General features: G+C 38.5%; 1 protein-coding gene across 4 annotated transcripts; it reads right to left on the minus strand.

Annotated features, from left to right (window-relative positions):
- Positions 1-447: 447 nt before the first annotated feature.
- Positions 448-26,669, minus strand: GTF2H2 (general transcription factor IIH subunit 2). 4 transcript variants are annotated; one of them, XM_079795060.1, is made up of 16 exons: positions 26,606-26,669; positions 24,318-24,405; positions 22,677-22,754; positions 22,312-22,348; positions 22,030-22,116; positions 21,406-21,456; positions 21,024-21,078; positions 17,457-17,562; positions 15,336-15,426; positions 15,079-15,166; positions 14,511-14,618; positions 10,383-10,446; positions 8,573-8,676; positions 6,540-6,642; positions 4,147-4,186; positions 448-2,418 (listed from the first exon to the last, which is right to left on the minus strand). In XM_079795060.1, the coding sequence occupies exons 2-16, from the start codon at positions 24,371-24,373 to the stop codon at positions 2,299-2,301; spliced, it is 1,188 nt and encodes a 395-aa protein (XP_079651186.1). In that variant the 5' UTR covers positions 24,374-24,405; positions 26,606-26,669; the 3' UTR covers positions 448-2,298. The 4 variants fall into 4 exon arrangements, with proteins under 4 accessions (XP_079651186.1, XP_079651189.1, XP_079651187.1 ...); XM_079795063.1 differs by lacking the exon at positions 26,606-26,669 and adding an exon at positions 26,474-26,595; XM_079795061.1 differs by lacking the exon at positions 26,606-26,669 and adding an exon at positions 26,237-26,595.
- Between the last annotated feature and the right edge of the window lie 216 nt (positions 26,670-26,885).

The following is a 26,885-nucleotide window of genomic DNA, read 5'->3' on the forward strand; positions in this document are numbered from 1 at the left end:
GCGGGGCGGGGCAGAGCAGTGCGGGGCGGAACGGGGTAGGCGGCAGCAGTGAGCGGGTGCAGGTGTGGCGGCCACAAAAGCGGCGGCAGTGGCAGCGCACGCGGCCGCGTGGCCGCTTGCAGGATTCTTCCTGCAAATGGGCTACTAGTAAAAAGATAATAATCAAATCGACTGAATGGCAGAACGACAGGTTGCTATGATGCACATTGACCACCAGGGGGCAGACGCTCAATGCAGGCGCCAAGCTCACGGCTAGCAAGCGCAGCGGTGGTAGTGGGAGCCACTCCCACCTCTGCCGCAGCGCTAAGGATGTCCGACTGACGGCTTAGGCCCGCTCCCTCCAGGGAACGGGCCTAAGCCGTCAGTCGGACATCCCCCAAGGGCTCCTGGACCGCGAGAGGGCACAGTCTGGGCTGAGGGACCCCTCTCCCCCACTGAGTGCACGAATGTTGGGCACCAAACCTCTAGTTCCTAAATGAAAACTGCTATCTAGTTTGCCATCTCCAGGTTTTATTAACCATTTGCTAGAAGCAAAATCCTCTGATCTCATATTTCTTTTAAGAGACAACTGTCTGAAACATCTCCAAACACTACAGTACTTAGCCAGCTTCAGAGGTACGTTGTGCCAATAGTTGGTCTTCAGACATATTCTGTCGAAGATGCCTTTCTTTCAGCTTCAGATGTCAACAAAAACAACCAAATTCAGGATTGACAGTGACAGATCAAAACACACGCGTGGGATTGGTGGCAGTGAGAGCATTATATGTATCACGCATGCGCGAGTCAAGCCAGTGCGTGTCACATGTACCGGCCAGTCGCCAGTCGGGTGGTTGGACAGATGGACGTTCGGTCACTTAGCCTTTTATATATAGAGATAATTCACATACCATACAATTCACCCATTTAAAGTGTATAGTTCAATGGTTTCTAGCATGTTCACAGAATTGAACAATCATCATCACAATCAATTTTATTTATTTATTTATTTATTTATCCTCACCTGAGGATATTTTTTTCATTGATTTTTAGAGAGTGGAATGGAGGGAGGGAGGGGAAGAGAGAGATAGAACATCTATACAAGAAGGACACATCAACTGGTTGCCTCCTGCACACAAGAGCACAGGTAGGTGCCTCTGACTAGAAATCGACATGACCTCAACCTCTTTCCTTTTTCTGCCCTACCCTCACTTACCAGCACCTCCCAAATAAAGGAACAATACTTTCATCTTTGCCTCAGGTTCTACTTTAAAAAAAAAAATTATCTTTATTGTTGAAAGTATTACAGATGTTCCATTTTTTCCCCATTGACCTCTTCTAGCCCACATCTACCCCCCACCCAGGCCTTCACTACACTATTGTCTGTGTCCATGGGTTATGCATATATGCATATAAGTTCTTTGGTTAATCTATTCCCACCCCCTACCCCCCGCCAGAGGTCCCAAGTTAAGAAATTATGCGGATTGTAATTTCTGGGGTAACCACTAAAAGAATAAAAATAAAGTATGTAATTTCCAAGCTAGTTGAAGAAAAACCTAGAATAGTATAAAAGAATCAATCCAAAAAAGGCAAGAAGAGAAAAATAAAGATGGAATAGTTAAAATAACATAAAGTGAGATGAGAGATTTAAACCCAAATATATCAATAGACATTAATTTCATAACTATATTTTTAAAAAGATATATTTTATTGATTTTTTACAGAGAGGAAGGGAGATGGATAGAGAGTCAGAAACATCGATCAGCTGCCTCCCACACACCTCCCACTGGGGATGTGCCCGCAACCAGGGTACATGCCCTTGACCGGAATCGAACCTGGGACCCCCCCAGTCCGCAGGCCAATGCTCTAGCCACTGAGCCAAACCGGCCAGGGCTGATTAATTTTTATCTTACATTGAATTAACACTTATACTTAATTTCTTTTTATACTAAAAATCAATAAAACTAAATCACTGAAAATTATAAATTATAAATATAATGATGTAACTCAATGGGGGGAAGGGGACATATGTAATACTTTCATCAATAAAGAATTATTTTAAAAAAGAAAACATTATAACTCAAAATAATAGAAAACAAGATTAACTAAAAGAACTACTATTGAATTCCAGGGATTTCTGTGGCAGGACACAAATTTTAAAATTTAATAAAATATTACATTTTCTTAGCAAAAAAGTTTCTTAAGTCAGATTTTCCTTTTGAACTGCTTTTCATGTTTTAATTGGAGCTTCTTCTAAAGAATCATTTTGTTTACAGTTGCAAGTTTCTTTTTAACACATACAATGTGTACTATATGCTGGAATCAAATACCTGAAGGAGTTGGAATATTATGAATACAGCCAGGACAACAGTGGAGAGAGTCATGAACAAAAACATCACAGTCCACACAGAAAACATTTTGGCACACAGTGCAATGATAGACCTGCAGTGAAAAGAAGAAAAGTAAATTTAAAAAGCAGTTTCTAAACGTAAGCAGAGCATACCTAGAAGACACTAAAAGTGCTTTGCTCTTTTACAGCTCTTATCAATTTTTCCCCATGTACATTATTTCTTCCAATGTATTATATGTTTTCAAATCTAAGGTGACTATTTTTCCCCAAAAATATTCCTTAGAAATGAAGAAATAACTTTGTCTTTGAGACCTAAAGTCCCTTCTATTATGGGACACTCTCAATTATTTCATTTTAAGTAACTATTTGGGAAGACACAAGCTTGAAATTAGCACTAGTTTTGAATGCTTAGAGAGGTCATCTGACTGGTTCAATTAAAAAGATAAGCACTATGGGGGGTGGAGGGTGGAGGTGGAAGAGGGTATGGGGGGATAAATGATGATGAAAAAATAAAATAAAGTAAAATTAAATAAATTTTTTTAAAAAGGAGAAGCACAACAATATAACACAGATTTAGTTATTCCTTCGGTAATGACCTCACAATTGCAAAAGTTACATTACCCTTTTAAACCACTAAAGAATATGGCAAAAGACACATGTGGGACAAATAAAAAGAAAAAACTCATTATTCTATTAGTATTAATTAGTAAATTATTTAACTGGGTAAAACTTCCAGAGCAGCATCATACACAGATTCAAAAATCATTAAATCTTAAACAGCATAGAAGTAAAACTGTCAAATATGCCCTAGCTGGTTTGGCTCAGAGGGTAAGAGCATCGGTCTGTGGACTGAAGGGTCCCAGGTTTGATTCCAGTCAAGGGCACATGCCCAGGTTGGGCTCGATCCCCAGTAGGGGGCTTTCCAAATGATCATTGATTTCATCACTGATGTTTCTATCTCTGAGCTCTCTCCCTTCTTCTTTGAAATCAAGAAAAATATATTTAAAAACAAACGAACAATTCAAAAAGTGAGTCCAGTGAGGATGAAGCTACTGACATCAAAGAGGCATGTAAAACTTAATAAAACTGTTTGATGAAATGTGACAGTAGAATACACAAGCAATTGTTCCCACTAACTTTTTATATAGTTTACTAGAGGCCTGGTGCACGCAATTCTTGCACGGGTAGGGTCCCTAGGCCTTGCCAGCGATCAGGGCTGATCAGGGCCTTCATTCCAAGCTGCCCCCTGGTGGTCAGAGCACGTCATAGCAAGCGATTGAACTCCCAAGGGGACACTTTGCATATTAGCCTTTTATATATATAGATAATGCATTGTTTTAAATATGAACAAGCAACTAAATTAATAAAAAATTAAAACTAGACAATTATCTATCTTACTTGTGTCTTTATATAAGTTTATACATTCAAATTGGCCCCTTTCAAAAAATTCAAAAATATTTTCTTATTGGCAAAATGGGGGAATAACCTTTGATCTGTGGCCATCTTAAGTGGTAACTTCACTTCAAAATGTGTTATGGCAGCACTTAAAGCACAATACAGAGAAAAAATATTTACTATTTCCAAACTAAATGCAGTTTAGCTTGCAAACTGAAGACAGTTTAAAGTAATACAATATCTTTGTAGCAAAATTAGAATGCAGAATGACAAACAAATGTTTAAACTATTGTGCTCCATTTTATCTCTACCTATTATTATACTTCTGAGGAATAACCTGGTAGGAGTTTGCTCTTCAATAATCTACTGAAAACTTAAAATATTTCTTGTACAATACTTAATATTTAGAAAGTACATAAACTTACATGTTGGTCTTTCAATTCCCCCTGACATCCATAACAAAATCTGAAAAAGTTTAAGAATCATTTTGTTTAGAATTAACTCATTAAAATAGTTCAGCAAAAGCTCATTAACAAGTAATTAATTAATAAGTAATTTTACTTACAATTAATTTACACATGACTTTTACAAGAAAGAGTTAAGAATACCAGTAATTTAAGAAATTCCATGGTAAATCCAGTCATCTAACAGTCAGCCCAAAATCGTACTTTAAAAAAAATTTACTTTTCTTCAAGAAGGAAGTGGATCCTAGTGATTTCAGCCCATGCATTAAACAGGAGGCAATATAAATGTGTAGATTTCATGTTTTCTAAAGGGAACTTAAAAATTACTGCAACATGTTATCTATAAAAGTGGTTTATGCCACATGAACAGAATCATAAGTTTGGTTTTGGTACTTTTGTTCCTCTTTGTATTCATCTGTATAGAATTTCCAAATTCAAAATGAGAAGAAAAGCTGTTCTGTACCAAATCATCTAAACAATAAGTGTTATATTTTAAAAGCAGCAAAAAAAAAAAAAAGTACTTTTATTCTCATCAAGGTTAAAGATGCTTCCTCAATTGGGATTATACAAGGGAATTAAACCCTACAGAAAATTATTTAAGTGACTATTTTTCACCCCTCCCAAAGATATAGACAGCTGGTACAATTCTAGATAAACAGGAAAGGAGTTAATTTATTACATATAATAGATGCTTACAGGCTTAATTTTCAAGGAATGATTTAGAGTTAATAATTCCCAAAACTTATTACAAAAAAAGTAACAGTTCCCTGCCTATTCACCCCACACTTCATTTCCAGTTCCCCAGAGCAAACACCTTCAAAACTTTTGTCTGATAGTTACCTATGCTTATAGTGCTATCTCCTGGTTTTTTCATAGGCATTAGCTATGAACCTCTTACTACGGAAGATGAGAATTTAATTCTCTTTTAACCCTCTTGAACCAACATCATGTACATGTATAACTAATGTCATTCTCAATTCTATGTAGTTAAATCATCTTAGGTAGAACAATATTAAATATTTAGTTTATTATGACTATATAAACATTCAGTTGAGACGTATAATATAACTTTTCCTCTCTTTAAAACATTTTTTCCTCACCCTAACCAGTGTGGTTCAGTTGGTTGAGCATATCTCATGCACCAAGAGATCGCTGATTTCATTCCTGGTCAGGCCACATGCCTGGGTTATGGGCTCAATCCCTAGTAGGGGGCATGCAGGAGGCAGCGGATCGATGTTTCTCTCTCTCCCTTCCTCTCTCTAAAATCAATAAAAACATATATTTTAAAAATCATTTAAAAACATTTTTTCCTAGTTAATTATTATAGTTATTCACAAGCTTAGTTTTCTTTGGAATTACCATTACCTTAGCCCCAACCTTTCCCTGAGAATACTAAAAATCCTCTCATTATGTGCAACCACATCAGGAATTATATAGCTTTTGTCCGCTTGGTGACATTTCTCCTAGAACATTTTGACCTTCTCCAAACTGGACTGATCGTTCTCCACATGACACATGACACACAAGAGACATTCTGGGGTTTCCCTTTATCATCATCGTAGGCTTTTCCTTAGCCAATGTTGAATTAGATACTCCTATTCTCTTTCATTCATTCCCTGTTCCTTTGAAGCATCTCTTCTACAACTACCTTGGAAAATCTCTTTTTGAGACCTTACAAGTCTAAAAATGCCTTTATTCTACCTACATTTAATTGATATCTTGACTGGATATATAACTTAGATTAGTAATAGTTTTCACTATACATTTTGAAAGAAATTGCTCCTTGTTAGCATCCAATGTTACTGATGAGAAGCCAAATATTTTTAATTCCAGATTATGTGACCTAATTTTTCTTTTCCAGAAATGTTTAGAATTTGTATTTTGCTTCATATGCTGAAATTTCACAATTATATACTTTAGTGTGGGTGTTTTCCTTCTATAGGCCTCTCAATCCAGAAAGTTCTGTCCTTTAATAGAAAATGCCCTTGAACTATTTATCTTCTACTCTTCATTTGATCTTTTCTTTATTTTCATATTATTCTGACATTAGACCTTCTGGATAAATTCTCCAGTTTTACACGATGGAAATTAGCAAATGCTAAAAATCAGGGCTTTTTCTTTGTTCTTTTTGGAGAGCTGGTATACTAGTATACCACATACATGGGTTTAGGGAAACAAATAGACTTCTGGAGATCCAGATCTAATTAATGAGTCATTTCAGTCATAACCAATCAAGTCATTATATCTTGTTTTTTAAAGTTAGAAATAATTTTTCCCAGGTTAATATAACTAAAATGTAGTAACAATGTATTCAAACATTACCTTATAACATAAATTAATCAAAATGCATATACCTTTCGCCATTATGTTCTTCTAGGGGGATTTCTTGAAAAGCATCCAAAGGAAATAAATGATGATAAGACCGTGCCAAATGGGGAGCAGACACCAAAGTAAGACCTGACATGACAGCAGAGAGACATATTAATAGCCCAAACCTCATAAAGACAATGGCTGAACTGTCAAATGATATAACTGAGGCTAAGTATTTTCAAGTGTGTTTTTTTCCAATTGCAACTATTCATTTCTTCAATTTACCTGTGGCCATAAAAGGAGATTCCAGAATAGATGGAGTCTTAGTTCTGTCACTAAGTGTGTGACCACTCTTTGCCTATTTGGTCACTTATAAATAAAATAAAATTCTACAATTCTATTAATTTAATTCCTCATTCTTCTTATATATATTTACTTTATGAAGTTAAGAGTTGCAAAAATGTCTATCAGACTTGCTGCATTTCCTTTAAAGAATATGCTTTGTGCAAATCAAAACAACAATGAGGTACCATCTCACACCTGTCAGAATGGCTATCATCAACAAATCAACAAACGGCAAGTGCTGGCGAGGATGCAGAGAAAAAGGAACCCTCGTGCACTGCTGGTGGGAATGCAGACTGGTACAGCCACTGTGGAGAACAGTATGGAGTTTCCTCAAAAAACTAAAAATGGAACTCCCATTTGACCCAGTAATCCCACTTCTAGGAATATATCCTAAGAAACTAGAAACACCAATCATATGCACCCCTATGTTCATAGCAGCACAATTTACAATAGCTAAGATTTGGAAACAGCTTAAATGCCCATCAGCAGATGAGTGGATTAAAAAACTGGTACATCTACACAATGGAGTAATACGCTGCTGTAAAAAGGAAGGATCTCACCCTAGCTGGTTTGGCTCAGTGGATAGAGCATCAGCCTGCGGACTGAAGGGTCCTGGGTTTGATTCTGGCCAAGGGCACATGCCTGGGTTGTAGGCTTGATCCCCAGTAGGGGACGTGCAGGAGGCAGCCAATCAATAAGTCAGTCAGAGAAAGTTAAATATCACATGATCTCACTCATTTGTGGATTATAATGGACAACATAAAATGATGAACAAAAACAGATCCAGAGACAGAGAAGCATCGATCAGACCGTCAAACCTCAGAGGGAAGGTAGGGGAGGGTGGGGGTAAGGGGGAGAGATCAACCAAAGGACTTATATGCATGTATATAAGCCTAACCAATGGACACAGACAACAGGGGGGTGAGGGCATGAGTGGGGGGTGGGGGTGGGGCAATAGGGGGATAAGGACACATATGCAATACCTTAATCAATAAAGAAATTTAAAAAGATAAAAATTAAAAAATTAAAATAAATAAATAAATAAATAAGAAAAAATATGCTTTGTTCAGAAAGAGAATCAGGAAACTCTTCTGGAATGCCGTGTTTGTTCTTAGAAATGGAGTACTGGGCACTCAATAAAAAGTACTCTAGCCCAGCCAGGTGGCTCAGTTGGTTGGAGCATTGTCCTGTACAACAAAAAGGTTGTGGTTTCATTTCCTGGGTCAGGGCACATACCTAGGTGGTGGGTTCCCTCCCAGTCGGGGCATACAGTAGGTCAAGCTTCTCACTCTCCCTGCCTTTCCTCTCTCTCTCTCTCAAATCAATTTAAAAAAATATCCTCAGGCAAAGACAGACTATGGAATCTCAGAGGGAAGGGGAGGGTGGGTGGGTGGGAAGAGATCATCCAAAGACCTTGTATGCATATATGCATAACCCATTGACACAGACAATAAAGTGGTAAAGTCTGGGGGAATGCGGGTGGGGAGCGAGAGGAGGGCCAGAAGAGGTCAATGGGGGCAGGCGGGGTGGGGAAGGGGACATATGTACTACTTTCAACAAAAAATAATTAAAAATAAATAAATAAATAAAGTAAAAAAGTAATTTATTTCTCTTCTCACATTAAATCTAGAAACATAGGCAGAGCTTAATACTTACATCTATTTTAACAGCAATATAGGTGAGAGGTTATTAAAAATTAGTTTGCTGAATTAAAAAATAGTTGGTTTCTTACCACAGATTTTACATTCAACGGGAAGCTCACAATACTTTGCCCGACATTGTGGGCAGAAATAGCCTCCTAATGTAAGTCCTGGCTCAGTATTGCTATCCAAATGCCTGTGGGGAGAAAAACATTACCTTAAAAACATGATATATAAAGATGTGAAAAGTTAGAGCAAAAGGAAGTATGCTACCTTGATTTTAAAATCTTATGATTGTTTCATAGCTTATGTTCATTTTGAGGTTCAATTGTTTCACTTATGTTCATTTTGAAGGTTTTTTTCTGTCTGCATTTTTGTTTTGAATAGTTTCCATTAATGTCTTTGAATTTACTAATCTTTTCTTCTTCAGTGACTAATTTGCTGTTATATTTTTCATCTTACAAACTGTATTTTTCATCTCTAGAAATCTGAATTGGGTTTTTCCCCCCCTACTTTCCACGTCTCTTATCATGCTCATGTTGTTCTCTACTTTCCTGAACATATGGAATATACACATACATACATACTTATCTATCTATCTTTTAACACTTTGTTTACTAATTCTGTTGATTGTGTTATTTCTGGATATGTTTCCATTCTATGATTTTTCCCCCCCTTATTATGGGTATTTTCTGACTTCTTTGCATGCCTGGTAATTTTTGACTGGCTGCCAGACATTGTGAATTTTGCTTTGGGGTGGTGGACTTTTTTGTATTCCCTTAAGTATGGTAGGCTTTTTCTGAAATATATGTAAGTAACTTGGAATAGTTTGATCTGTTCAAGACTTGCTTTTAAGTTTGTTAGGCTGCCCAGAGCAGCTGTTAGTCTAGTGTTAATTTGGTTCCATTACTGTGGACTCTGTTCAATGCTTATTATGTTAAGAGGTCTCTCCAAACTTACTGGTGGGGACATAAACTACTCCCTGCCCCATGTGAGCTCTAGGGATTGTCCTGCCTGCTCCTGTCCACTGGCTCTTCCCATAGCCCCAGGAATTTGCCCACAGTGACTCATGGGGAAGTCCCTGTAGATCTTGAGAGCTGTGTGAAGCTCTTTACTCTCTAGTACTCTGTCCTACAAAATAACAGCCATTTCAGCCTCCCCAAACTCTGAACTTGGTTTCTTCAACTGAGCAAGACCTCCAGGCTCAGGGGGGTTTTCCTTTCCTATACTGCAGCCTGGAAATTCTCTCTAGACAGTGAACTGCAATCATAGGGCCCATATCTTTTGTTTCCCTTCTTTTAGGGATTCTTATCTACACTGTTTCCAATATCTGAAAACTGTTGTTTTATATATTTTGTCTGGTTTTCTGGCAGGAGGCAAGAGGGTAAATCCAGTCCCTGTTACACCTTTATAGCTGGAGACAGCAGTCTTTTTTGTAATATTTAAAAATTACTTTCTTAAATTTACTCGTAGTTTTACAATTATGTAAAATGTAAAGCTCCAAAGTTAAAACAAGGTATACTCAGAAAAGTCTATGATCTATCTCTTTGCCTTTCTCCACAAACCTAGGTAAACATTTTTTAGTTTTCCCTTTTGATTTCCATTACTATTTTTATTATTAATATAAGCAAGTATGTAAATCTACTCTAATTTCCTCCCTCTTCTTAGATAACTGGTAGCATACTATACACTTTTCTCTATCTTGTTTTACTTAGTAATATATCCTAAATATTACTGCATAGGAGTATAGAGAGATAGTTCTCACTCCTTTTTACAGCTATATAGAATGTAATCTTTTACAAAAGCCATTAAATTTCAAGCCCATCTTTTTCATTTGTAACTTATAGAAGGGAATTAAAAGTATAAAAACATCATCACTGACAGTTTCAGGTTTTTACTTACACCATGCTGAAAGAGGGCTTTGCATCTTGATCAGACAGAGAAGCAACGGTATGCTGAGGAAATCCTTCATAGAAGAAAATGTATTACTTCCTTTTTCCAAGCAAATAACAAAATTCTAGGACCAGAAACTAAAAATGTTCCGACCACAAAGACCACAAAGTTGTACAAAAGTTCTCTTTACTGCCTTTGGGTATGTTTAATATAGCATTATCAAACTGACTGTAATTCCAGTTTACAAGAAAAATTAAAATGGAGGAAATGGGAGACAGATCTGTCCACACATATGGCCTCAGATTCTCAAGTTCATATCTATATTTTCTAATTTAATAACACATACTGCTTTTTAAGAAGAAAATGTAATTTTTAAGTAGATTCTGACACAATAGAGGAATCTATTGCTTAATCTACTTTGAATTTATATAAAAATATATGTCTCTGTTTAAAATTTTGGAATGAGAGAAACCAAGATGGCGGCATAGGTAACCACCTAAACTGCTGCCTCACACAACAATTTCAAAACTACAACTAAAAGACAAAACGGACATCATCCAGAACCACAGGAAAGCTGGCTAAGTGGAAATTCTACAACTATAAGGAAAGAGAAAAGCACATTGAGACTCAGAGGAGATGCAAAAGGATGAGGTACGGAGACACGCACACGGAGAGGTCAGGCAACTGAGTACGCGGCTGGCTTTCTCAAGTGTGAGGGAGACAAAAGCTCCCGACTGCTGAACTCCAGTTCTGGGCGAGACTCTGGGGACCCAGACTCATACGGGGTGAAACTGGAATGTCAGGAAAGAGAAAAGCACACTGAGACTCAGAGGAACTGCGGAAGGCAGAGGTCCGGAGGTGCGTGTGCGGAGAGGGCGGGCAACTGAGTATTAGCTGGCTTTCTCAAGCGGGAGGGAGACAAAAGCTCCTGACTGCTCTGAACTCCAGTTCCGGTAGAGACTCTGGGGACCCAGACTCATTCGGGGAGAAACTGGACTATCTGGCAGCGGGCGAAACTCAAGGGTGGCTTTCTCTCAGAAGTGCATGCAGCGATTACTGCAGGACACTGAGACCCAGGGGTCTATTAGGGCAGGACTGACAGGAAGTCAATGCTGTATGCTCCGCCCTGAGACTCCGCCCCATCTAAGCTGAGCACAGAGGCTTTTGCAAGTCTTGTCTCATAAGGGTGTCTTCAGCACAGAAGTTCTCCCAGCGTAGACACAGCTGATCCTCACAGCCAATTGACCTGGAGGTCAATTTCTCCCAGTGATACCAACAACAATCAAGGCTTATCTACAACAAGACTGTGCACACAGCACAAAAAGGGGTGCACCAAGAGTGTCCACCTTAGGTAATGGGGGAGGCTGAGCCACTGGGCCCTATAGGACACCTAGCACACAAAGCCACTCTATCAACTCAGGGAAGCAGCCAAAATGTAGAGACAAAGAAAGAGATCACAAACGAAAGAAATAGAGGAAAGCAAACGACTGGATATAGAATTCAAAACCTCAGTTATAAGGTTTTTCAAAAATTTCCTAGAAAAGGCCGGTAAACTTAGTGAGACCCTTGAGGATATGAAAAAGGACCAACTAGAAATTAAACATACACTGACTGAAATAAAAAATATTATACAGAGATCTAACAGCAGACTAGAACATCGCAAGAACCAAGTCAAAGATTTGAAATACAAAGAAGCAAAAAACACTCAACCAGAAAAGAAAAAAGAAAAAAAGAATCCAAAAATATGAAGATAGTGTAAGGAGCCTATGGGAAAACTTCAAGTGTACCAACATCCGAATTATGCGGGTGCCAGAAGAAGAGAGAGAGCAAGATATTCAAAACCTATTTGAAGAAATAATGACAGAAAACTTCCCCTACCTGGTGAAAGAAATAGACTTACAAGTCCAGGAAGTGCACAGAACCCCAATCAAAAGGAATCCAAAGAGGACCACACCAAGACACATTATAATTAAAATGCCAAGAGCAAAAGACAAAGAGAGAATATTAAAAGCAGCAAGAGAAAAACAGTTAGTTACCTATAAGGGAGCACCCATACGATTGTCAGCTGATTTCTCAACAGAAACTATGCAGGCCAGATGGGAGTGGCAAGAAATATTCAAAGTGATGAATAGCAAGAACCTACATCCAAGATTATTCTACCCAGCAAACCTATCATTCAGAATTGAAGATCAGATAAAGAGCTTCACAGATAAGAAAAAGCTAAAGGAGTTCATCACTGCCAAACCAGTATATGAAATGCTGAAAGGCATTCTGTAAGAAGAGGAAGAAGAAGAAAAAGGTAAAGATAAAAATTATGAACAACAAATACCTATCAACAAGTGAATCTAAAAACCAAGTGAATAAAAAATCTGATGAACAGAATAAACTGGTGAATATAATAGAATCAGGGGCATAGAAAGGGAGTGGACTGACAATTCTCGGGGGTGGGGGGAAGGAGAGTGGGGGGTGTGGGAAGAGACTGGACAAAAATTGTACACCTATGGATGGGGACAGTGGGGGAGTAAGGGCAGAGGGTTGGGTGGGAACTGGGTGGAGGGGAGCTATGGGGGAAAAAAAGGAACAATTGTAATAATCTGAACAATAAAGATTTATTAAATTAAAAAAAAAAAATTTTGGAATATCCAAACACATGTAGTGTGCTTTTCACATATATTTTTCAATTTGAAGACAAACCCAAGAAAAGCATAAACCATAAACAAAAAGATATTTTATTATATAAAAATGTTAAGCCCTAGCCGGTTTGGCTGAGTGGATAAAGCGTCAGCCTGCGGACTCAAGGGTCCCAGGTTCAATTCCGGTCGGGGGCATGTACCTTGGTTGTGGGCACATACCCAGTGGGGGGTTTGCAGGAGGCAGCTGATCGATGCTTCTCTCTCATCAATGTTTCTAATTCTCTATCCCTCTCCCTTTCTTTCTGTAAAAATATCAATAAAAAATATTTTTTTAAAATGTTAAATATATGTACATATCAAAACAAATTTAAGTAAAGGTAAATGACCAACTGAAAAAATATTTACATCAGGTGATAGAAAATGGGTTGATATTCCCAAATGGCTCTAATAAATTAATTTGAAGAAAAAATTATTATAAGATTAAACAATAACTTTAAAATGGGCTAAAAAATGTATCATATCAAAAAAGATTAGCCAACATACTATCTAAAATGTACTGAGTGTTGCCCAGGCGATGTGTCTCAGTGGCTGAGTGTCGGCCCATGAACGAGGAGGACACCTGCCGGGGTTGTAGGCTTGCTCCCCAATAGGGGGTGTGCATGAAGCAGCTGATCAATGATTCTATTTCTATCTCTCTATCTCTCTCCCTCCCTTCCTCTCTCTAAAATCAATAAAAATATATTAAAATGTACTGGGTGTTTATATCAACCATTATTCTAAATGCTTCATCTGCATTAACTCAATCCTAGCAAATCACAAGATAGATATTAATCTCATTTTACAGATGAGGAAATAGGAAAGAGCTCTTGACCAGCACCATAAATGCCTCAAAACAAGGCAGAAAAGCATTCCATTTTCACTTACAGGTAAAAAAAAAAAAAAAAATGCATATTAAGCAAGGAGATTCTTCTTATATTTAAAAATTGTATCTTTTTAAATATAAATGTAATAAGTGTTTATTATAAAATTTTTAGAAAATAAAGGAAAACAATTTTTTTTACATGATGCAAAACCCATCATTCTGTCTCCTGAAAAAAAATCACATTGAGCAATTTGATGTAACTTCCTACAACCTTCTGTGTCTTTTCAATTTGTATGACACAGCTTTGATCAAACAGTACTGAGGGTTTTGTAGCTTATTTGTTAAATTTCCTAGTATAAAAATGTTTCTATAAATGCAGTGTCTTTATACATTTCACTCCGTTGTAACAATAAAAGAAAGCCAGTAGTGTTCTCTGAGTGATTGGACTACAAATGGTTTTAATTTTCTTTTTATATCTCTCTATTTTCCAAAATTGCTTCAACAGCATAATTTTCTCTAATTATAAAACATTTGAGTTTTATAATTAAATGTTAAAATAACTTGTGCAAATGAAAATAGAAAGTCTAGTTTAAGCCAAAAAAAATATATATGTTAAATGTCTATTTTAAAATTAACACTTACCCATACGAATCAGTGAGCACTCCGAACTCGAGCTAGCAGGAGGAGGACTAACATGATGTGTTAGCAATTCTTTGTAATGGCTTTCATCTAAAATAACATGGTATGTGCCTAACAAGATAAAAAGCAAAATAAAATAAAATCTGCTTTCCAGAGAGAACAATGAATTACATAATTTCTATGTATTTCTATAAACACATTTAAGTTAAATTATCATTTTTCAAAAATCTTAAATAATATCTTTACTTGACTTCTCTAGGAATAATTATAATTACCATTTAATTAAAGTCAAGTTATAAGATCTTTACAAAGTATTACATATAATGAAATTTCTAGCTTTTCAAGAGTTATACAGCCTCTGCACATTGATATACTTTCTGAAAATTCCTTGCATTTTGAGATATCAACAGAATCAATGATATATTTAAAATGACTACCCATATTTTGGACTTCAGGACATGAATTGTTTAATTAAAGCTTTAAAAAAGGCTAAAACATCCTAATTTAAGTAATAGCTTGTTACTTCTTACATAGTAATTATGAGTAAATATTGAAGATTCTAGATATATACCACCAGTTTCACGAGCAAGTACAGTGCAAACCCGAACCTCTGCAGACAATCCAATAACAGACACTCTAATTTTAGCTGTCTTTAGGGTCTTCATAAAATCCAAGGAAATGGATGGTTTTGGGGGGAAGAAAAAAAGAGCATTGAACAATTAATGTTTGAAAAATAAACAGAATGCTCTGAAAACTTGTAATAAATTCACTACAGAATTTTCTTTAGAGTTGTAATTTTGGTTGTGATTATAAAATTATTGTATCTACCTTGATTAGGTCATAGATATTAGATGGATCACAAGTTGTGAGGCTGCTAAAGATGATTAGGACTTCTCTACTTGTATGCCCAGGCATGTGTCTAAAGAAAGATAAAATACAATCCAATTTGGTACAACAAATTATACCAATGAAAATTTTACCCAAAAAGGACAGTATTCATGGTTTATAAATTTAGACTACAGAATATCTCATTTGTTTCAACACTGCAAAAGGAATTGAAAATTATTTTAAGTTCTGTGGATAGAGAGATAAACAAGACTGACATAGGTCCTTGACATCATGAATCTTATATTCCAGTAGATTAGTTTCATACAAAATCTAAATGGTACATTAGAAAGTACAATAATACCATATGGATCAATTTTAAGGTGTATACATGTGGCCTGACAACAGTAATGTACTTCTTTTTTAAAGTTCAGGGTGATTCAGTCATAATTATCATAATAAACATTAATTTTTATAAACCATTTAATTAAATGATGGCTTATGGACTTTTAAGATGTGATAAGCAGTTATCCCCTATACTAAATAGAGATTTCTATGCTTTTAGGAGCAACTTTATCAGTTAATTATAGCCTACCTGCTTATATCTTCCATATTAGGCTCTTAGCTTTCACTTGTGGATGCTGCTACGGTGCCTACCTTTATTACACATATTACTTTCTCATCTACTTTGAAACTAGAAAAATATCATATCTAATAAAGAGGGAACATGCTAATTGACCCTCATGCTGTTGCAAAGATGGCGGCACCCACAGCCAATAAGGAGGGAATATGCTAATTGATTGCCCCACCTCAAAGATGGCAGCTCCCACAGCAAATAAGAGGGAATATGCTACTTGACTGCCACTCCCTCAAAGGTGGCAGTGCCCACAGCCACAAGATGATGGCGCCCAGTCCCCTCAGCCTCACCGGGACAGCAGGCACGTGGCAAGGCCGCTTCCGCTCGCCTGCCTCCAGAGTCCCCCAGTCCCCTCAGCCCCCCAGCCCCCCAGGGCCGGCCCGAGGCACAGGCAAGCCTTGGATGGCAGCTGCCCAGCCGCCCAGGGCCGGCCCGAGGTGCAGGCAAGCCTCAGATGGTGGCTGCCCACCCACCCAGGGCCCCCCGAGGCTCAGATAACCAGGGCCGGCCAAGGCTTGCGCTGCCAGCAGTGGCAGCAACAGAGGTATGAGGGGGCGTTGCCTTCCCCTGATCGCCGGGTCGCCTCCCACCCCTGAGGGCTCCCAGACTGTGAGAAGGGGCAGGCCGGGCTGAGGGACCCCCTTCCAGTGCATGAATTTTCATGCACCGGGCCTCTAGTCTATTATATAAAGGTATAAAAACCTGAGTCAGGACAGATTAGCCAGGGACAAAATATATGAGCTTTAACTATACTGAATACTTCCTCTTGGGTCTAAGTTATATTCCATATAGTTGAACTTGTTGGAAAAGAGTGCTATTAATTTACAGATTACAAAATCTATATACATAAAAGCCTAAGCAACTGGCCAACCAGCCAATTGTTCGCAGCCGACCGGTAGCTATGACGTACACTGACCACCAGGGGCAGACGTTCAACACAAGAGCGGAAACCACAGGCATGGAAACATGGAACAGACTGATGAATCTCAGAGGGAAGAGGGGGAAGAGATTAACCAAAGATCGTATATGCATACTAGAGGCCCGTGCCCTCTAGCAATCCAGGATCCCTCGGGGGATGCCGGAGAGCCAGGTTCGGCCTGATCTCCACAGACCAGTCCAAGGGACCCCATTGGTGCACAAATCTGTGCACCGGGCCTCTAGTAAGCTAATAAAAGGCAATAAATATACAAAAAACTCAAATTATTATACCACATTAAAATCCATATACAATTAATTTTCAATAAAATAATTTTTCAACAACATATTTCTTTTGTAATACTAATGTTGCTACAATTTTAATTATATTTTTCTAAAACCTCACCAATTAAATATAAACACCACACTAAACATCATAAATGACATTACATATTTCTCTTAATGATTTCATTATAGCTGGGTTTATATAGATACATATTAACATATTATCTTTTCAACAACTTTTTCAAAACACTTTGAGATCAAATATGTAATAAATATAAAACACTAACTTTAGAGTTTGCATAGCCATGTTTAAGGAGTTATAAAGAGATGGCTCTCCATGGCAGGTCATATCTACAGCTTTCTTCAAAGACGTTATGTGTTTTCTAGGGTTTCCTAAAATAGAAATGGAATAATTTACTTTTATTTCTTTTTAATTTTATTTATTTTAGTTAGTTTACATTCAATATTATTTTGCATTAGTTTCAGGTGTACAGCATAGTTGTTAGACAATCATATAGTTAACAAAGTGTATCCCCTGTTAATTTACTTTTAATAAAATTCTATTTATACATTAGGGAATTTATGTCTCTCCCAAAATTTTCATATTTATGTTAAAAAACAGAATCCTTTCAACTTATGTTTTTAGCAACTTGCATTTATGAGAGATGTTTGTTATAAAAAGTCTCACTTCACACTAAAATAAAATACAGTAAGTCCACACTAATGTCGTTGATAAGTTCTACGACTTTATTTTATTTTTTTTTAAATATATTTTATTGATTTTTTTACAGAGAGGAAGGGAGAGGGATAGAGAGCTAGAAACACTGATGAGGTAGAAACATCGACCAGCTGCCTCCTGCACAACCCCTATCGGGGATGTGCCCGCAACCAATGTACATGCCCTTGACCGGAATCGAACCTGGGACCCTTCGGTCCGCAGACCGACGCTCTCTATCCACTGAGCCAAACCAGTTTCGGCAGTTCTGCGACTTTAAACAAAACAATGTAAATGAGACTGACTTTACTAATTGATATAAACAAGAGTTAAGCTCCTACAGCATCTCATCACTGCTATAATGAAATAATGCTGAACTTGATGTTATTCAAGGACCTGCTGTACAAATCACTTTTTACCTATTAGCACACGTTTTAAATAATATTAACCTAGAGTGCATAACTTTTTACTTTTACTATTTCCCTATTTCATCACTTTTAAGACTAACATATGTTCACATTTTAATATCTCTGAAATCATGATGTGTCTTACCATCACTGGCAGCCACGCAGCATGTGGAAACCTATGAATGGCTATCGATGTGTTGTTGCTTCAACTGCATTATGTACATTGATTGTGCTATTCATATCAAGTTTAACTGTGATTTAAAGTGTTTTTTAGAATGGTTATTAATACAAAAGGTTAAATCTTTATGTTGAAAGACATGGCACAGAGCAGTGAGGTGTAAATTTGTTACTAGTGAAGCAAAAATTCATTGATAGAAGAATGTCTGCAATTCTACATTTTTCTTCAGGGGAAAAGCCCAAGAGCTTTACAAAACTTAAGGAGGATTTCCACAAATAGACAAAGCTGTGTTATCTTCTGTTATGGAAATAACATCAATGAAAAAATTCTCCATCTCAAGCCAAGTAATACAAATAAAGGGAGGACAAACTGCCAAATTCTTTAGAATGGCTGAGAAACACATTAAATCACTAAGAGCTGATACGAACAAGTCACGTATCAATGACCTGTGTCAAAGTTTAATTGCTAGTGTTTCCTTCTTCTTTTTTTTAAATCCTCACCAGAGGACATGCTTAGAGAGAAGAAAGGAGAGAGAAAGAGGGAAACATTGATGTGAGAGAGGAACATCACATGCTCTCATTGGAGATCAAACCCACAACCCAGGTATATGCCCTGACCAGGAACTGAACTGGCAACCTTTCAGTGCACAGGACGACACTCAAACAATGGAGCCACTCTAGCCGGGCGGTGTTTTCTTCTTGATGGTACCTCACAAATGATGAAATTTGAGATTCAATGAAATATAGTATTCTTTAGACATTTTCTCCTATTTTAACACTGTCTTCATATTAAATAACTAGAAGCCCGGTGCACGAAATTCGTGCACAGCAGGGGGTTGTCCCTCAGCCCAGCCTGTACCCTCTCCAATCTGGGACTCCTGGAGGGATATCCGACTGCCCGTTTAGGCCCGATCCCACCAGGATCGGGCCTAAACGGGCAGTCGGACATCCTTCTCACAATCCAGGACTGCTGGCTCCCAACTGCTTGCCTGCCTGCCTTCCTGATTGCCCCTAACCGCTTCTGCCTGCCAGCCTGATCACCCCCTAACCACTCTGCTGCCAGCCTGGTTGATGCTTAACTGCTCCCCTGCCAGCCTGTTTGCCCCCAACTTCCCTCCTCTGCCAGCCTGGTCACCCCTAACTGCCCTCTCCTGAAGGGTTGATCACCTCCAACTGCCCTCCCTTGCAAGCCTGGTCCCTCTCAACTGCCCTCCCTTGCAGGCCTGGTCCCTCACAACTGCCCTCCCTTGCAGGCCGGGTGCCTCCTAACTGCCCTCTCCTGCTGGCCATCTTGTGGTGGCCATCTTGTGTCCACATGGGGGCAGGATCTTTGACCACATGGGGGCAGCTATATTGTGTGTTGCAGTGATGATCAATCTGTATATTACTCTTTTATTAGACAGGATAGAGTCCTGGTGCAGGAGTGGGGGCCAGCTGGTTTGCCCTGAAGGGTGTCACAGATAAGGGTGGAGGTTCCCTTGGGGTGTGGGGCAGCCTGAGCGAGGGGCCTGTTTTGCAGGCTGGCCACGCCCCCTGGCAACCCAAGGGGAGGCCCTGGTATCTGGAATTTATTTTCCTTCTACAATTGAAACTTTGTAGCCTGGAGCGGAGCCAAGCCTGGGGCTCCGGCAGCCATTTCTGTGGCAGTTAATTCACCTTCTACAATTGAAACTTTGTAGCCTTAAGTGGGTGAGCCCGGCCAGGGTGTGCGGAAAGCTTTGTTTCCCCTGTTGCCGGCGGCAACCCTGGCCTGCTCTCTCAAGCTCCATTTTGCCGCCATTTGTTTGAATTTGTTTACCTTCTATAATTGAAACTTTGTAGCTTGAGTGGAGGCTTAGGCCTGCAACGGCTATGGAAAGCTTGGCTTACTCTGTTACCTGGGAAACCTTGCTCTCTGTGGCTGCAGCCATCTTGGATTGGGGTTAATTTGCATACTCGTCCTGATTGGCTGGTGGGCGTGGTTTATGTAGCGGAGTGATGGTTAATTTGCATATTACCATTTTATTAGAGAGGATGATAATCAAAACTCACCACGTGGCCAATGTGGCTCAGTGGTTGAGCATCGACCTATGATGGTTCGATTCCTGGTCGGGGCACATGCCTGTGTTGCAGGTTCGATCCCCAGTGTGGGGCGTGCAGGAGGCTATTGATCAATGATTCTCTCTCATCATTGATGTTTCTATCTCTCTTTCCCTCTCCCTTCCTCTCTGAAATCAATAAAAATATACTTTAAATAAATAAAACAGTTCATCTTAGCCCTGGAACATACCCAGGTTGTGGGTTCAATCTCTGGTGAGGAAACAACCAATAATGTCTCTCTCTCTCTCTCTCTCAAACCAATTAATAAAATATATATCCTTAGGTAAGGATTAAAAAAAAATAAAGATACACACACACACACACACACACACAAATAGTTCATGTTTGATACCAAATTTAATAGAGAACATACAGAAGATCTAATTTTACTTCCTAAGCAACCTTTTGAATAGGGTTACAAGGCAGAGTAAATAAAGCCAAATCCTTGAGTCCTGTAAAGGTAATTTTATGCATACCTGAGAGTTCTGTCAGTTTTTCAGCTCTTTTACCCTTTGTCACAATAATTCCAATCTAAAAATAAAAACAAAAGGGATTATTAATTTAAGAAATTACTTTTTGGTAAGAATGTACACTAACATAAATTAGTAATTACAAAAGTAGTAACATGTGAGAAACCTTTTTTCATGATGCTTTAGACATAAATTTAGCTATGAGTTCACTGTACATAATTTAACTTTTAGTGCTATCTTGTTTTTCATTGACAAATATACTAAAAACTGGTACACAGTCTGAATCACTTAATAATTCATAGAACAGATGCCCAATGTTTTAAAAATAAATTCTATTTGGCAGTAATATCAGGAATCTAATTATGAATTCCATCACTTATTTACATACCTGACTAATAGGATTTTGATCAAAATATTCCTCTACGAAGTATTCCAACAACTGTTCAAATAAAACAAAAGGAAATACCAGGTAAGAGCAAAATAACAACCACAGGGAACATATTTTGGGAAGCCTATTTATCCAGCATGATTTTTAAGTTATTAGATTTTCAAAAAATGTTCAGTAGTAAAAATATTAAATAAAAAATGATAAAATTTAGCTCTGGCCAGTGACTCGGTTAGAGCATTGTCCCAAACTCTAAAAAGGTAACAGGTTCAATCCCTGGCTGTGGTGCGCACATACGGGAGACAACCGACTGATGTTTCTCTCTCACATCCATGTCTTTCTCTCTTTCCCTCCCTTCCTTTCTCTCTAAAATCAATACAAATATATCCTCAGGTGAGGATTAAGTAAATAAAACGTATGAACTTTTTTCTCTGGAGTTTTCTAATTAATATTTTCAGACTGTTGTTGACCGTGGTAACTGAAACTGAGGCTAAGGGGGGACTACTACAATTAGCTATTTTAGTGTATCATTTTCTAAATGATCTGGTAGCACTTATACATAGCTATAGTTTGTATTAACTCAAAAAAAAAAGGACAAAAGATTGTATGTAAAAAATTTTCTTTTACCTTTAAAGTACACGTCAGTCTATTCGGCTTTAAATCTTGGTCTTCCATTGTTCTTGATCCATCTACTACCACATAAAGATGGCGCATCTACAAAAAAAAAAACACAAAGAAGGACAGTATTCAAATACTTTTTTGACCAAGAAGTAAAAATGGCATTTAGTACTCACATAGTCTATATATATTTTTTAATATGTTGTTTTAAAAGGTTTGTTTATTCTATCAAGCCAGAATGCTTCTTAACCCCAAAATAGCTCTGTACCAGTAAAAGAAAAAATAACATACCATTCCAAGTCGAACTTGTCCATGGTGCTCAAATACTCTGTTAAAATTATGCAAACATTTTAATGGACTACCATATACTGCCCCCCCAAATCAATACAATGTTTCAACTAGCCTGCATTTATTTAGTAAAGTAAATTATTAACTTATGGAAGCCACATAATTATAGGCATTCTGGAAAGTCCCTAAAGACCCATTTCCCTGCTGAGGTACTAGGTTGCTGGTTCCTTCCCCCTGTTCAGGTTACAGGTCAGATTCCTGGAAACACTGGTGAAATTAAGTACTGAGGAGTGGGTATAGGTGCACAAGAAAAGCTTAAAGAAATATACTTTAGCTTTTGTAACATACCTACAAAAAAGTTTACATACCTTTTTCTCTTTGCTTTGAAGAGAATGTCTTCTATTGTAGCTTTAAGTGATCCTGACTCATCTTCTTTAAGAATCTCCCTATAAGCAGTAATTACTTGTTTAAAAAGATAAGCTAAAAATTTATTAACCCAACAGAAATGAAAACATATGTCCATATAAAGATCTGTATGTAAATGTTCACTGGTGCATTATTCATAACAGCCAAAAATTGTAAGCAATCTAAATGTCTATCGACTGATGAATGGATGAATAAAAATATGGTATAACAATAGAATACTATTCTCCAATAAAAAAGAATGAGTTATTGATATATGCTACATGAATGAACCTTGAAAATAGCATTTAAAAAAAATTGATTTTAGAGAGAGAGGGGAAGAAAGGGAGAGAGGAAGGGAAGGAGGGAAGGAGAGAAAGAGGTAAGGGAGGAAGGGAAGGAGGATGAGAGGGAAGAAGGAAGAGGGAGAGAAACATTTATTTGTTGTTTCAAATATTTATGCATTCATTGGTTGCTTCTTGTTTGTGCCCTGACCCAAGAATAATCCTGCAACCTTGCCCTGGCCGGTGTATTCAGTGGTTAGAGCATTGGTCCGTACACTGAAGGGTCAAAGGTTGCATTCCCTGTCAAGGAAGGGCACGTACCTGGGTTGCAGGATCAATCCCAGGCCCTGGTCAGGGCATGTGCAGGAGGCAATCAATCGATGTATCTCTCACACATCAATGTTTCTCCCCCCCCCTCTTTCCCCCCTCCCTCCCTTCCACTCTCTCTAAAAAAAAAAAAAAAAAAATCAGTGGGAAAAAATATCCTCAGATTAACAAAAACAAACAACAAAAAAACCTGCAACCTTGGCATATCAGGACAACACTCTAACCACGTGAACTATTGGCCTAGTAGGAAAAACAGTATGTTAAGTGAAAGGAAGCCAGACACAAATGACTACCTATTATATTATTACATTTACATGTAATGTCCAGAAAGGGCAAATCTATAGAGACAGAACGTAGATTAGTGGTTGGCTAGGGCTAGAGGCATAAATTGAATTAACTGTAAGTGGGCAGGAGGGATCTTACTGGGATGGTAAAAAATGTTCTAGGACCTGACAGGTAGCTCATTTGTTTGGAGTGTTATCCCAGTATAACTAGGTTGCATTCGATCCCCGGTCAGGGAATATAAAAGAAACAACTAATGAATGCATAAACGAGTGCAGCAACAAACCGATGTCTCTCTCTAAAAAATTTTTAATGTTCTAAAACTGATTTGTGGTGATGAATGCACAACTGAACAAATTTTCTAAAAATCACTCACACACTGGAAACAGTTCAATTTTAACCTTTGTAAAATATACTTTAATTAAGTTGTAAAAAAATGTCTAAAAGATGCCTGGCTGGTGTGGCTCAGCAGTTGAGAGTCAACCCTGGAACTAAGAGGTTGCCGGTTCGATTCCCAGTCAAGGCACATGCCCGGGTTGTGGGCTCGATTCCAGTGGGGGCCGTGTAGGAGGCAGCCAATCAATGATTTCGTCTCTCATCGATGCTTCTATCTCTTTATCCCTCTCCCCTCCTCTCTCTCTAAAAATCAATTAAAAAATATTTTTTGAAAATGTCTAAAAGAGAAGAGAGACATTGTAATAATGCTCTACTCACCATGTTCTTTCATAGCCTCCTTCCCATCGCTTAGTTTTTTCAGGTTCTTCATCCATTTTTTCTTAAATGTATTATATTATTCAATATCCTATAAAAATCATTACATTGTAAATTTCCTAAAAATATTTGTTTTGTTGTTGAATGACATTTTTTATACAATTAAATTTGAAAAGTAAAGAGGGGAAAGTAAACATACAAAGTAAAAAAAAAACAAAAAACAGAATGCAAGGTCATCTTATATTCTTTGAAATTTATTCAATAATTGTTGTTGGGTGAAAATACTTTACAAAATCCTCATGGAACTTTTTCCCCATCCCCAAGAAAGACTAAAAATATTTACACACAAATTTGGCACCAATAAAAGTATCTTTTATAATTTTTAAAAAACACAAATGCATTATAGATGTGTCATAGGACAGTACCATGGATTATGAGAAGTGGGTACGGGTATAGATAAAGCAAGATTAGCTACAACTAATGATTATTATAGCTGAATGATGAATATGGTGATTTATTGTACTACCCCTCCATCTTTGTGTACGTGTGAATTGTTTCATAATCAAGTTTTTAAATGAAATTTATTATTTATAAATGATAAATGCTTATGGCTCATAATTCAAAAAAATGACACACTATTAAACCTACACAGATCTCAACTATTAAAAGGAAAAAAATTTAGTAATTCAATAAATAGGTTTCATCTGTATGACTGGATTAAGGGTGATTCGTTTTTTTGCTTCTTTATTCATTTCTGTATTTTCAATACAAACCTTCATTTCTTTAATAATCAAGGACAAAACAGGTAGTAGGGGGAACCTATTAACCATAACCAAGTAATAAACATCCCACCACATCCACACCTCCACCCTCCCCAATGAAATCTCCCTCCCTACCCCACACTCTCATTCTCAGCCTCCTTTGTGCATAAATGAAGGCTCAAAGGAATCCTAAGTGCCAGGACATTAAGGACAAAACAAATCCCATTGCTGGCAGAGTCAAAGATAAATTTTTATAATGAGGACCATAACCAAAACCTTACCCTCCTTTTATATTATTGTTTCTAAAACAGATATTTAAGAATTTGAAGAACAGACCTATAAATGGACTTCTGGAATTAAAATCTATTGACAAGTTGTACACTGTTTTTATGGCATCACTGTTTTATGTGGCACCTATAATAATTAGATATTATTTACTAAAGCTCAGAGTCTCTCGCTGAATTAACCACTCTATGGCACTGAAAGAGACTCTTTTGTTTCAGGAAATCTGGTGATCCACTTTAACATCTTGAAGTAAAGAGAAATGATTAATTCTAACTTCTGTACTATTTCGACAGCTAACTATGTTGATGCCCTTGTAGGTTTAATGATGCGTAGTAACATAACATACAGTGAATAAATTGAACATTTTGATTCTCCAAGCAAGTGTTTTCAATGTTTTTAAACTCAAATTCTTTAAAAAGTGGCTACTGGCATCCATCACATCAAAATGTATTTTACTTTTGATACTGAATTTTCTGAAAGTTCGGAAACAAAATGAGTAGAAACTGCAAGTGGGAACACTTCTGGCTCACTGCATACAAGTACGTTTGTTTTCATTAGAGCTGCCTGCGACGGGAAATTTCAGGCACAGGACAGGTAGGAAGCTCCCCACGACTGCAGACGTTCGAAGGGAAGCTGGCTGCTTACAATGCATCCTGGAGAAAGATGTACTTGGTGACCCCTAGGTCATTCAACTCCTGTAACTAACTTCCTAATATTCCCTCTTCTTAAAATATCACTGATCTGTTTCCTGGGAATCCAAGCCCAGAAAAGCCCAGCGTAAGCCTGTTGGTGTGCTTCCTGTCACAGGAGCTCAGAATGCTACCTGCAAACCAAGATCTGCACCAGACACCCAACTCGGGAAGCTCGTCCTCAGACCTGATCCTAGCCGGCGCTGTGAGACAGGCACGGGTGATCACTGTCCCGTGGTTCAGGTGTGGAACTCGAGGATCAGTGGTTCGTAACTCTCTCGAGGCCTCATGGCTGGAGGCAGGTCGCAAACTCGAACCCAGGATCACAGTTCCCAAAACTCGCGCTCTGCAGGAGGGACACTCCCCAGAGGTTTCCCCGCAGCTCCCACAGAGAACTGCCCTCCTCTTCCGCGCACTCCCTCACATCCTCATCCCTAGGACGCCGGTCAGGGCAGTCAGCCTCCGGCCCGGGGAGTGAAGGCCCTTCTCGCCGCCAGCCTCCCCAGGCAGCCGGCCCACGCCTCGGCTCTGCGCGGGCCTCCACCCGAGGACTCACCGGTCCCGCCCGACGCTGCTCTGCCCGGAAGCCGCTCTGTCCGGAAGCCGCTCTGTCCGGAAGCTCCGCCCAATCCGCTCTAAGGGCGCCCCCGAAGTCCTTCCGCCGCACGCGGAGGCGTGGCAGAAAGGTTCCGACGGCTTCAAGTGCAGGTGGTGGGAACCTGACGTTCCGGGGCCGCGGCTCCACCCCCCCCCCCCCCCCCCCCCGCCCGGCTGATTTCGAGGGCGGGGAGCGACCTTCTGTCCCCGCTTCCAGCTAACGGAGAGGCGACAAAAGC

This window comes from Cnephaeus nilssonii (genome assembly GCF_951640355.1).
Source record: "Cnephaeus nilssonii genome assembly, chromosome: 2".
Lineage (NCBI taxonomy): Eukaryota > Metazoa > Chordata > Mammalia > Chiroptera > Vespertilionidae > Cnephaeus > Cnephaeus nilssonii.

Bases quoted from the DNA above. Each gene is read 5' to 3' on its own strand.
- GTF2H2 (XM_079795060.1), bottom strand. From the start codon at position 24,373: ATGGATGAAGAACCTGAAAAAACTAAGCGATGGGAAGGAGGCTATGAA. The intron at 22,349-22,676 runs GTATGTAAACTT...TAATTTTAACAG, and splicing joins TTCAAAGCAAAGAGAAAAAG to AGTATTTGAGCACCATGGAC. The intron at 22,117-22,311 runs GTATGTTATTTT...TTTTTTTTGTAG, and splicing joins GACAAGTTCGACTTGGAATG to ATGCGCCATCTTTATGTGGT.